The sequence below is a fragment of the Pristis pectinata genome, chromosome 2 (assembly GCF_009764475.1).
Source record: "Pristis pectinata isolate sPriPec2 chromosome 2, sPriPec2.1.pri, whole genome shotgun sequence".
Classification (NCBI taxonomy): domain Eukaryota; kingdom Metazoa; phylum Chordata; class Chondrichthyes; order Rhinopristiformes; family Pristidae; genus Pristis; species Pristis pectinata.
This window is the reverse complement of record NC_067406.1, coordinates 113781904-113795289: the sequence shown is the minus strand read 5'-3', so window position 1 is coordinate 113795289 and position 13386 is coordinate 113781904. Positions and strand designations below refer to the sequence as shown.

General features: G+C 37.8%; 1 protein-coding gene across 1 annotated transcript in view; it reads left to right on the top strand.

Annotated features, from left to right (window-relative positions):
• lrba (LPS responsive beige-like anchor protein) overlaps positions 1-13386 on the top strand; it is a 626133-nt gene that overhangs the window by 490114 nt on the left and 122633 nt on the right. The window contains exon 46 of the mRNA XM_052010590.1: positions 4542-4694. Within this exon, the coding sequence (XP_051866550.1) occupies positions 4542-4694 (153 nt within the window). The remainder of the gene's footprint in view (positions 1-4541; positions 4695-13386) is intronic.

Sequence of the window (13386 nt, the reverse complement as noted above, 5' to 3'; positions counted from 1 at the left end):
ACTGCCACAGTGCCAGCTAGTTTTAGTTGACATCTGCTGTGTTCTGATGATTAGGATTTTAAATTGTGATGGGGAACAGAGCATGTGTTAACCATGATGTCAACCAATAATTGTACCTCCTAGTAACTTCACTCAAGCAAAGCATTGCCACTTCACACATGTTCTTCATTAAAATAAATGTGCCAATAAGTAGAGAAACTGATGGGCGTTGTTATTTGGTCGCAGGAATATTCAAGTCAGAAACAAAAGGTAGAGACTAGTAAAATAAAGTTAATGGTTAACAGCAGTTTACAAGCACAATGTATTTATTTCCAAGACTGGTTGAGGTGGCAGTGTTTTGTAAATCAAAATGGCATCATTATATCATGTTCCACTTTCATAGAAGAATTTGGAGAACTTTTTGCTGCCGATAATATTAATTTAATTTTAGTCACTAAGGTGAAATGTTACTCTGTACATAGTAATAAGGTGTTAAGCAGAAGTTACAAAGATATCCTTTATATTTTTATGAATCTCTTCCAAACAAATTACCATTGCATTTCTCTTTTAGCTTTACCTTGTATTATTGTGCCTTAGTAGTGCAGGCATGCCCTTTGTTTCTTCTGCTTCTCTCCTCAGTCAAAACCTCTCAATTCACACAAAAAAATTGATCGAAAGCTTAGATATCAGATAAACCGTATCTATGTTCAAAGTGAGCAAAAACAAAATGTAAAATAGTGATTGATGACGAGATCTGCAGAGATTTTTTTCACTAATACAAATTGCTTTTGTCAGCTTCTATTGATTTACATGTTGATAATCCTCAATAATAATAATCCTGAATGACTTCTTGGTTTTGGCATTGGCAATTTTGATAATATAACAGTTTATCAAATTATTTTAAAAGCAATTGTGAATTTAGAAACTTAGCTCTTCCATTACTGAGGTAGATATTTTGGGTTCAAGTTACACTCTGGAGACCAGGGCACAAAATTTAGGCTGATGTGTCAGCGAATATAGTCTGATGTGTCAGCAGGGTGCTTGGATAGCTGCACTATCTTTTGGCTGATATATTCTGCTGAGGCCTCCTCTACCTTAGGTGAGTGAAATAATCAAGTCCTATGGCACATTTCAAAGAAGAAAGGGGGAGGTTTTCCTCATGTCCTGGACAATACTTATCTCTCAACCAACATCAGTGAAACAATTTAACTGGTCATTATCACATTGTTTGTGGGATTTTGGTCTATGCCAATTAACTGATGGGTTTTCCTACATTACAAAAGTAATTGCACTTCAATAAGATTTAATTGTTTGTGGATTACTTTGGGATCCACAGAGGTTGTGAAAGAAATATTAGAAATTCAAATTTTAATATTTCTTCAAAAGTAGCTGCAAAAGTAACGTGCAAAATTTTATAAGAGGTACTGGACAATATATGTTAGGACATATTTACAAAGGAAACATTACTGCAGGGCAGTAGTTTGAAGAATTAAAATTTCTGGTAATTTATAAGTGCATTGGCAAAAATAAGATTATGATTGTACATTTAAATTTAAATAAAATGGAACAAATTGTGAGGTTGTAGCTGTCCACCTTAGTTTGAGAAATTATATCATCCATTAGCAATTATCATGTTTGTTTTGTAGCAATTAGATTTTATAATATTACAGAATTACCTTGTGTTTGTATGGTAATTATTTTCTGACATGAGAGCAGTTCCACTGAAGATAGATAAACCCTTGTCTTTTCCATCCTGTGAGTCAAAAGTGAAATTTCTTTGTTGAGATCTGCAATTTTGTGGTTTACTACATTGTTCTTGGTGATAGAAGAGATAATATCTTAATTCCTTTCTTGATCCTTGCTGTCTCTGCACTGACTGCTCCAACATGACCTTGCTCAGCATCTGATGACCTGCTCAGTTGCTGTCAGTTGTCTGGAAGGCTGCTGCTGTTGAAAGTGGCCCTAAGGGGTGCCTAGGAACCACTGGTCCATTGACCCATAAGAACAAGGGATTGAGATCAGAGCCAGTTGCTTTTGACATGGCTGTGCTGGGCCATTGCACATAATAGCCATCAGACTGGCCTATATTTTTCTGCTTGTTAAGTGCCGTGTGTTTTGTGCTTGTTAAGGGATAGACAAATTTTAGATCAGACACTTGCTGTGATTTTTTTTAGATACTGCACTAATTACAAGCATTACCCCTATTTTGTTTGAGGGGTCCAAAATAGCTTGCAGCATTCTTAATTGTTTTAACCAGCAATAATAATGTTGCAGATAATTAGCATGAAGTTACCGTGAATGAAATGGGAAATGTTAAGGTGAAGGGTTTTAAAGTGCCTGAGGAATACAGGGGAAAAGAAGGGAGCAATTATTTACAAAAGTGGATTACTTTTCATATTGAGTAGTTGTTTGTACTTTTGTAAGTATTTGATAATTAGTAACCAGAGGGAACCTTGCTTTAGTTATAGGTAATCTTAAATGGTTTCTCATGGAATGTGGAAATTCTGCACATTACAAATCTCACCAATATGTAAGGTAACCATAGAAACACTGGCTTTTCATTCATTCTCTTTGAGCATAATTTTGACCTTTAGTGATAAAGTCCTCAATAACAGCTTAGCCATCCTTTAAGCATCCCTCTTAATTTCGTTTTCTTTAATAAGTCAAAATTACACTATCGCTCTTTTTCTCTGCAGAGTGGATTCATATTTCATTACAGTTTAGTAGTTCATGTGGATTTTAGTTCATTTAAAAATCATTGTATTTTATGAAACAAAATAATGGTGGCAGCAGAGGCAGACAACTTAGTTGTTTATCCTGGGTGAAATGTGATATTAAACAGTTACAACATGTGATAAGTATGTCAAGTCTTGAGATAGTGGAGATCCAGAGCTATGAAAAAATGTTATAGTATTCTCTTCAGTAATTTCATGACTTCTGACAAAATGTTCTTATTAGAGGGAAACAGCTGCACCACCTGAATATCTTTAAGTTCTTACACTTTGATTTAGAAGCCTTGGAGAATTGTGTATAACAATCTGAATCATATTATTGCTCCTCCAACTTCCCAGCTATGTATCTTTGAACACTTGGGTAGCTCTGGCCCATGTATTGTGTCAGGCTTTTGTCTTTGTTCTTGAACATAATTGAAGAACATATGGTAAATGCTCCTCTCAAATTCGTATGCAATAAGTTAATACTATTTAAAATATTTTTGGGGGGCATGTTAAATGCTTTTCTCATTTATTTTTGATTATCAGCTTGTCACAGTGATGGCACTCTCACCTCCATATCCAAAGATTGTGTTCAAGGCTAACTGTAGCGCCATAATCTAGGTCGACACGTCAGTGCAGTACTGAGAGAATACTCTATTATGGACATGCAGTTTTTCAAATGAGATATAACGTCAACGTGATATAATGGATCCCACTGTATTCCTTCTGTTCTGGACAACATTTATTGCTTGACCAAATTAGTTTACTGGGAGATTGCAATCTGCTGACGTCAAGCAGCACTGGGCGAGTGGCTTTTCTGGGTCTGCCACAAGCTTCAGGAAATATGGCTGCTTGGACTGTATGATGAGGGATTGATTGTTAATTGAGGAAGGGTTCTCAAGTGAGTGGCAGTAGTCATCAGGCAATCTCATTCTTGGGGTGAGCGCACAACTGACGTGAAGACTTGGGGAGGAAGGGGAGTGTACAATGATAGAATTTAGAGGGAAAAGAAGAGGAGCTTAGAGGGAAGGAGGTGAGTTGGGGAGCCTGAGGGGGAGGTGACCAAGGGAAAGGGGAAACCAAGAGTGCCAATGAAGGAAATGGGGACAGAGGTAGGGAGATACAAAGAGGAAGCAGATCAAGCATGGTTATTGCAAGAGAACGGCTGAGGAAAAGGTGTTCGCAAGATTGTGTGTGTGAAGCTAGAACTTGTCTGCATACACTTAGTGGATATGTGTTTCTATATGCTGGGTCCGTGCAGCAAAGCCTGGTCTCCATTCATCATGGGTGTCTTTGCCTTTGGTGTCTTTGTGGCAGCTGATGTGTAACAGCCACCAATGTTAAACAATTCATGTGTAAGCATCATCCACTCCTCCCCACTGGAGTGAAGCAGGTAACCCTCAATTTCAATTCACTTATCGTTTTCTCTCTCTGAGCAGTGTGTTTTTTGTTAGAAATGTTGTGAATTGTGTTGTCAACTAAATTGTCATGGGTGAATTGATCAATTATTCAGCAGCTTATTTTCAATTCTGTCTTATTTATTCAAATTGTAATAAATGCATTAGTCATTGTTCACTGATTTGCACTTTGGTTGATAAAGATATTTTTTAAGCAGTTGAACTTTATTGAACTAATCTAATAATAACAGCTATATTTAAATTCCTTTCATACTCAGAACATAGTTCATTGAAGCTGACAAATGTGATTTTTAGCAGATTAAAATAATATTAATAGGGTAAGTACATTATTTGCGTCTCATTTTTGAATATTGGGATGAATATGATAAAAGAGGTTCTGACTATTAGTGCTTTATTTTCTGAAATGGATGATGATTTATTTCCTACATAGGAGTTGATTCCTGAATTTTATTATCTTCCGGAGATGTTTGTGAATTCCAACAACTACAATTTGGGTGTAATGGATGATGGCACTGTGGTGTCTGATGTAGAACTTCCACCATGGGCCAAGACTCCTGAAGAGTTTGTTCGCATAAACAGACTGGTAAGAGATTTAGCTTATTTCTTTCGTCTATGTCATGTAGCAGGTTTGTGATTTTTGAAACCAGTTTAAAGTATGGAATGATAGTAAACTTCCAAGAAGTAATAGTATGAACATCCTAGTGATTTTTTTTATTGTGTGGCAATGTTAATTGCTATTCAGAAGGTACTTTTAGAATTGCTTCATTAGAGCAATTTTCATTCTTATGTGAATAACTTGATTCTGTGTAATATTTTCAAGAAGAAGAAATGGTAAGTGGTATAAAAGTCTTATATAAAAAAACTATCATGAAAAAGATAATAAATTGTTCTTATTTCATATATGTTGAACGATCAGGTCATTTGATGGTCAGAAACCTTCATTAGATACAACTGCAGTAGTTAAGTTTCCAGAATATCCTGTCAAACTTGTAGAAGTTATTTCAGCTTTATTATTATTTAGCTTAAAAGAAAGAAAATATGAGATGTATTTTTCTTGGGATTTTGCAGATTCACAGAACAGCAATCACATGGCAGGACACCATTCAGCCTACAGTTGAATTTTACCTCCACTACCACTACTGGCAATGCATTCCAGACCATAACCTCTCATATTTTAATGTCTTTTGTCAATCACCTTAATACTGTGTCCCCTATAGTTTGTGTCTCTTCTGCCAGTTGGAACAATTTATGTACTCTGTCTTTACTCTTCATGATTTTAAATATATCAGATTTCTTTGAAAATTCATCTGTTTCAACCTCAGGCTCTTCATTCTATCCAAAAACTAAAGTCATTTCTTTTAGTGAATCTCCTCTGTACCTTCTGCATAACCTCCACATCTTTCCAAAAATGCAGGGTCAATATTATACAATGTTCCATTTATGGCCAGACCAATTCTTTATAAATGTTCATTGTGATTTCCTTGCTCCTGAGTTCTATGCTTCTGAGCACTTGAATTGCCAAGGCATAGAAGGCTATGAACCAAGTTCTGGTAAATAGGATTAGTATAGATGGGAAGCTGATAGTCAGCATGGATACAGTAACTGAAGGGCCTGTTTCTGTGCTGTATGACTCTATGTCTCTTCTTTTAAAAACCAGGATCCAATATTTATTTTGAACCATGTTATTAACTCATCCTGCTACTTACAACCAAGTAAGCACATATACACACAGATCTTTTTTTTAAAGAGTCCTGGAATCAGAGAGTGATACTGCATGGAGACAGGTCCTCTGGCCCACTGAGTCCATGTCAACCATCAAGGACCCATTTTTGTACTAATACTACCATAACCCAATTTATTCTCCCCACATTCCCATCAGCTTCCCCCAGATTCTACCACTCATCTACACACTAGGGCAATTTGCAGTGGTCATTTAACCTACTTTGACACTTCTTTGAGATGTGGGTGGCAACCAGAGCACTGCAGGAAAGGCACAAATGTGACAGGGATAATGTGCAAATTCCACACACACAGCACCAGAGGTCAGGATTCAACCTAAGCTGCAGCTCAACTAGCTGCACCACTTATGGAGGCCTTTTTTTCCATCAGGTTTCATGCTGGCTTCCACCAGAGCAATCACATCAATTGGTAAATTGGTTTATTAGTTTCACATGTACTGAGGGACAGTGAAAAACTTTGTTTTGCATGCCATCCATACAGATCATTTCATTACAACAGTGCATTGAGGTAGTACAAGGGAAAAGCAATAACAGAATGCAGAATGAAGTGTTACAGTTACAGAGAAAGTGCAGTGCAGGTAGACAATAAGGTGCAAGGCCATAATGAGGTAGATTGTGAGGTCAAAAGTCCATCTTATCATACAAAGGAACCATTCAGTAGTCTTATAATAGCAGGATAGAAGCTGTCCTTGAGCCTGGTGGTACGTGCTTTCAGGCTTTTGTATCTTCTGCTAATGGGAGAGGAGAGAAGAGAGAATGTCTGGGATGGGTGGGGTCTTTGATGATGTTGGCTGCTTTACCAAGGCAGTGAGAAGTGTAATCAGAGTCCATGGAGGGGAGGCTGGTTTCTTGCAGTCACAGGCAGAGCAGTTGCTGTGATGCATCCGGATAGGATGCTTTCTATGGTGCATCGATAAAAATAAGTGAGGGTCAATGGGGGCATGCCAAATTTCTTTAGCCTCCTGAGGAAGTAGAGGCACTGGTGAGCTTTCTTGGCTATGACATCTACGTGATTGGACTAGGACAGGCTATTTGTGATGTTCCTCCCATTCCTCTTTATTTCCCTGTAGCCCTGCTAGTTCATTCTTTCTTCCATGCCCATCAACTCCCTTTGATTCTTTTGCTAATTGCCTATGCTGAGGAATAATTTTCCGTAGTGAATTAACTAACCAGCATATATTTGGGAAACAAGAGCTCTGGTGGAAATCCATGTGACCATGGGGAGAGCTTGCAAACTCCTCACAGACGGATTGAAGCCAGAGGTGTGAGGCAGTATTGCTAACTGATCTACTACCATGCCACCCTTTCTCTGTTCTTGCACTCCTTTTTAGAATATTACCCTTGTGTTTTTATTGCCTAGCCTCATTCTTCATACCAAAATGTAACTCTTGATTTTTCTCAGAATTAAATTTCATGTGCCACTTGCCCACACACTACCAAGTCTGAGTTATTACTATCCTCCCCACAGTTCACAATGCCTCTGTTACAAGTCACCCACAAATTTGAAAATTGTGCCCTGTAATTCTAGTTCAAATCATTGAGAAAAGCTGTGTTAGAACAATTTGCCTTTAATATTACATAGTTTCTCCAAAGGACTCCTAATTCCATCCCTCTTTATTGTTTCTGGAACTTTCCCCATCACCAGGTTAAACTGACTGATCTGTACTACCTGGTTATTATCCCTACACCTTTTCTCAATAAAGGTGTAAGATTAGCAGTTTTCAGTTCTCAAGCACCCTGAACCTAAAGAAGTTTGTAAGATTAAGACCAGGGCTGTGAAATTTCCTCTTTTACTTTGCTTTATTGTTCCTATCCTCATCACATGGTTTATTCATTTTAAGTGCAGCTAGCCTTTCTAGTGACTTCTCTTGTGTCCATTGACAGGAAAATCTCATCTTCCTTTATTGAGACTCCCGCAGCATCTTCCAGGTGAAGATCGATGCAAGGTATTAAGATATTAAGATATATATAAGATAAGATTCATGACCCCTACCTCTGAGTAAATTTCCTTCCTGTTTGTCTAATCGGCCCCACTTTTCCTCTTAGAATCATTTTCCTGTTCACGTGCAAAAAGAATATTTTTGGATTCTTTTTTGTGTTTGCTGTCAATCTTTTCTCTTTGCCTCTATATTTTTTTTAAACTTCCTCTCTGAACATTCCGTAGTCAGTCTGGTTCCCACTTGTGCTGCCAACCTGGCATCTCTCATATCCTCTATTTCTGCTCTATTTTACTCCATCTTTTTGGTCATCAGTGGAGTTCTGGCTTTAATTTCCCTACCCTGCACCCTCATGGGAATGTGCTGAGACTGGAGCTGAAACGTTTCCACTTTAATTGAACAGTTGAGAGGCCTTTACAGTTTTCCCTGACCTGAAAAATAACATGTTCCTCTAATTCCCTAAAACACCAGTTCATATATCCCAATGTAAGATAGCAGATGATAAAAAGGGACACTGGCCAGGTAATTTTGAATGTATTGTCATAATTAATTATGCCGAGATCTATATGCCTCAGACACCCTGCCTTTCACCCTTTCTCTTCCTCGCTGAAGTGACCCGAACTACTATTTTTGGTATCTCTCTTATCAGATTTATTTTGCATAAGAACCTGATTCATTAGTCTGAAAGCAGTTAAAACAAGGATTTTTGTGGGTGGGCAAGGAAAGGAAATCATTACAGCGAATGTAGGAACAGGAGAAGGCTTTTACTTTTTTGTCTTTGCTTCACCATTCAGTGAGATGGTGGCTGACCTACATCCATGTCCTGCCTTTGCTCAGTGTTGGTTAATTGCTTTGGTTCATAAAGGTTTATAAATCTGAAATTTAAAATTATAGGTTGAGGTTGCACCAATTGCATTTAGCAAAATAGAGAGAACTTCTACCCATTTGGGGATGTAGAAATGCTTCCTAGTAATTTTTAAATTTCATATTTCCTAGTGTTTGAATCCCTAATCAGTGGCAAAAAACTCACATCTACTCTGTAAATTCCCATTAATATTTTGAAAATTCTGATCAAATCACCCCTTAACATATAAATCCCTCAGACTACAACCATGTTTTGTGTGGTCTCTTGTTGTAATTTAACATTTGAAGTCGAAGAGCTTGGCTTTTGCACTGTAGATACTAGTTGTTAGCTAATGGACCTGATTAAAAGTTGAAAATAAAGACGTTGTGGTCTTCAAACATGATGAGTCTTTGTCAGGAATAAATTAAGTCTCAGTATCAACATTATGAATAGGATATGTTGAAATTTACTCACGATGTGAAAGCAAACCTAGAATTTTGCACTGACTTTGTGTGTGTTTGGCTGTGACAGGTGGGGGAGGGAGGGTTGCAGTTGGTGCTGAAAATCTGATATAGAAATAGAAAGTGCTGGAAATACTCAGCAGGTCAAGTCGCATCTGTGGAAAAGGAATCAAAGTTAATGTATGAGGGTGATGATAAAAGACTCATCAACCTGAAGTATTAACTCTCTCTCTTCAGAAATGTTGCTTGACCTGCTATTTCTAGTATTTTCTGTTGTGTTTTCAGTTCATATTTTGTTAACACATTTCAAATTCTAAACAAAGTAATTCAAAATTGATGAGCGACCCAAGAGAAGAGAAAATGAATCAGGTTTGCTTTTGCTTTTCTTCCTGTCAGGGAATATGGAAGCTGCTTTGTGCAAAGAACCCAGTGTGTTTTCAAAAGTAGAGTTTACATGAATCGTTACATGAAATAGGCACAGTATTTGGTTTTGCATGTGGTCATATGTTGGGAACCTTCAATAAATTGATAATTTTAAAATAAGATTTTGCATTTAACAAAACCTAAGGGAGTGTTTAAGTTAGGACAAAAATGATGAAATATCATAAGGGCCAAGTCAGATTCCTCCACTGTGGATCCTACAGACAAGATGGATGTTATATGAAGTGTGCTACCAAAATGAAGGTATGAGGACAAGTGAACGTTCTGGAATTTTTATATGATTACCTTTAGGGACTGGAGTTATATTATACGAAGTGATTTCTCTCACAACATCTAGATTAGCTCATCGATTTATGTGTAAATCACATAGTCTGGGAAAAGGAGAGGCATAGTGTCCAACTGATTTTCATTTATTCCAGAATCCTTATGCCAACTTGCAATATTACAAATGCTAAGCCATGAGCACGTTACTGAGTGTAGAATTAGATCAAGGTCTCCAAGATCTCTGGAGAAACTAAAATCATTGCAAGCCACACATATTCAGGCCCAGTTTCACTGCAATTTCCTTTTAGGACCAATGGATCTCTTGTGGCGTTGCTGATAACCAGTTTGGAGTCTGGTCACGCTTGTAATATGGAGTTGCTAACTTTGCTAATGCTTTTAAGTAGTCCTTAGAAATCTGTATATGTCTAGCTGCTGTAAAGTTTAGCTGAGATCATTTCAGTCAGTCAAGTGCCATTGAGTCGATGTTAGTGACCTGGTGGGCCAGGTTTCTCCCAGTGGATATTTCACTAACCGAATTTCAATTCATTGTTTGCCTGTATCACATGTTCAAAAAATGTCAGCTTCATCTTGAACCTTGTTGGTCTCGGGAATAGGTTGTGCTTTATTTGGCTCAGGACTAAATGAATCCCCTTGATTTGTTGCCAAGTTAGTAAATTGATTATTAATTTTAACTTAATCATACAAAAATTCAGGATTATTTTCTGCACTTTTAAAAAATTGTTTCATAACGTTAGGGGAGTTTGGAGCATGTAGAGTAACCTCTGGGCTAAAACAGAAAATGCTGGAGAAACTCAGTAGGTCAGGCAGGTATCTATGGAGACAGAAACATAGTTAACGTTCAAGTTGATGACCATTCACCAGAACTGGAAAAGCGAATCTCAACTGTTTCACAAGCTGCAGAAGGTGGAGAGGATGGAAAGAACAAAGGAAATAGCTCTGGTAAATTGAAGAATATGATTGACAGGTCTCCACAGTCATTCCCTTTGTTCTCTGTGCAATTTAAAACACTTGTCTTCTTGCTTTCCCAGTTCTGTTAAAATTCATAGAACATAAATGTTAATTGCATTCTCCCCTCCAAGAGCGCTGGTCTGACCTCCATGAACATCTCTAGCATTTTCTGTTTTTATTTCAGATTTCCTGCATCTGCATTTTTTTTCACTTTTCAATAGCATCTGAGCTGCTGTTTTGCAAAAAGTGAATTGTTAAAATCTACTTTCATTGAAAGGCATTCTAGAATTTTCCTGCTTTTTTTGAGGTAGTAATTCCATTACTGTAATAATTTTGTTTATACTCTTTTACCTATCTAATGTTCATTCCTTATCTGTTTTAAATCAAGAATGCACACTGTTCAAAATATATCAGTTCTTGTTTAAGTATCTGATACTTGCAGAGCAAGGGACAGTCAGGTTTACCTGTGATGGTGATAGAAAATTTTCCTGGGCTTTGTTAGAACGTGGGTGGCAGCACTTCAGTGCAGTTGTTGGGGCTTGGAGTATTTAAAAAGATTTTGTTTTGATGCATATTGTTTAGTGCTGCTGACTGTAAGGTAAGTGCCTTTCAAGAAGCTTGATGACGATTATAGAGGGGAGCCAGAGGGACCACCAATTAAATTCTATATGGGAATAAATATTACAGGATAGGAAAGATTAGGGGAACCATTTCAGATAAAACTTTAGATGCAGTACAAGTAAAGGAGCAGGATTCTAAGCTGCTATTGGCCTATGTTTAGCTCAAAATTCCATGGTGGCAAATGAGTTGAAATCAACATCAGGAATAGCCACTCGGAGGATTGTTAAGGACTATTTGACAATTAAATTGTCTACTAGAGCTCATTATGGAGGCTGCACACCACTTTAGTGGATATTGCTTAATTTAACAATTTCTCCAAACTGCTGAACAGTATAAAACAAGTCCTCGCTGAGTATTTGAAGCATCACTTAAAGCTATGCTCAGCTTTCAGTGTATACTTGCTGATTGAGATCGGACAGCTACACTGCTTTTGAAACAGAATTTTGAGAGGCATTGGGAGGCTTTCTGGGACACTTTGTCAAGACTTCAACACTCTATCAACATTTTTTCTGGGTACTCTCTCAGGACTTCAGCTTAAAAAAAGTGTGCTTATTCAACACTTAACAGGAGGATGGCAGTGTTGAGAATCTTGATATGGATTCAGCTTATTCTGCATTGCAATTTAGAAGAGAAGATGAGGCTTAGCACAGCAGCAATAGTTGCTAAAGAAAGAGGCTCTCAGCAGGAGGCTCTGTTCACTCAGAGTATTAGGTGAGCACTAATCTTACATTCATTTGACCCATGCATGAGGAGGCTGTCCTTTACCATGAAGGTCATTACAATGATTTGTGACCTCATGGAAGGAAGACTCAGATGTGCAGCACAGTATTGCCTGTGGCAACCCCAAGGTCACAGTAGCATTTAACTTTAATGGTGTTGGAATTATCCAGACTGCCTTGAATGATATGAGGCATATCTTACAATCTTCTGCAAACTTCTGCGTTAGGAAAGTCTCTGGAGTGTTGCTCATTCCTGGGGCACTATATTTCAATTCCCTTTTGCCAGAGAAAACCCAGAGGTAAAGAGCCACTAGAAATTGACAGATTGTGAGGTTTCCCCATGGTCTAGAAAGCCATTGATTGCACACATTTAATCTGGAGGGGTTCAGGTATAGAAAGGGATTCTCTCAGAATACAACTTTGTCTGGTACAACCAGGTGTACTTAATTCTGATAAATGTCTGCTATCCAGGAAGTTGTCGCAATGCATTTATATGGAGTCAGCCATTTGACCCTCAGTTCTTTGAACCCAAATATAATGTATGTGTCTGCATACTAGAAGATAAGACAAACTCTGTGATGCTATGCCACACTGGAAATCCCCTAACACAACATCATAAATGAAAGTGGTTCAGCCACCAAGAAGTTCATTAAGCAAACCACTAGGGTTCTCAAGCAAAGTTTTGCATGTCTTGGCTGGTCAACAGGTGACAGAGATTGTGGCTATATTTGTGCTTTGTTGCATACTACACAATCTGACGATCATGGAAGACTCCCAGCCATTACAACCAGCAATTGTGCCAGAAGATCAAGGCCAGGACCCACAAGAGGAAGAGAATCAAGAGAAACAGTAGAATCTTCCATGCTGACAGGTGTCACCTGGGAGGGACAGCCGTCATTATCTTATCAAATTCTTCTTGAGAGATGTGTTACAACAATAGGCTACAATGAATGTTGCCACCTTCCACAACAAAGGATCCATCAGATTCATTGGCATTCAATTTTTCATAAATAAGGTCACTGATTCCACAATTACCTAGTTTCCAGAAGTACTATTTATAGGCATCAAAAGAAAAATATGCAAACATGACAGACCAGGATTGCTTAATAATATCAAACCAATTGCTTTTTATGAGTACACATATACCCTTGGATAATCTAATGCTTTGTAGAATTGGAACCAAAGAAGCTGCAAATGAGATAGAGAACTCCTAAGGATCTGGGGCAGATAAAATGTCCTCCTGGGATACCTTCAAGAGGCTATCAGTTACATGTTTCTTG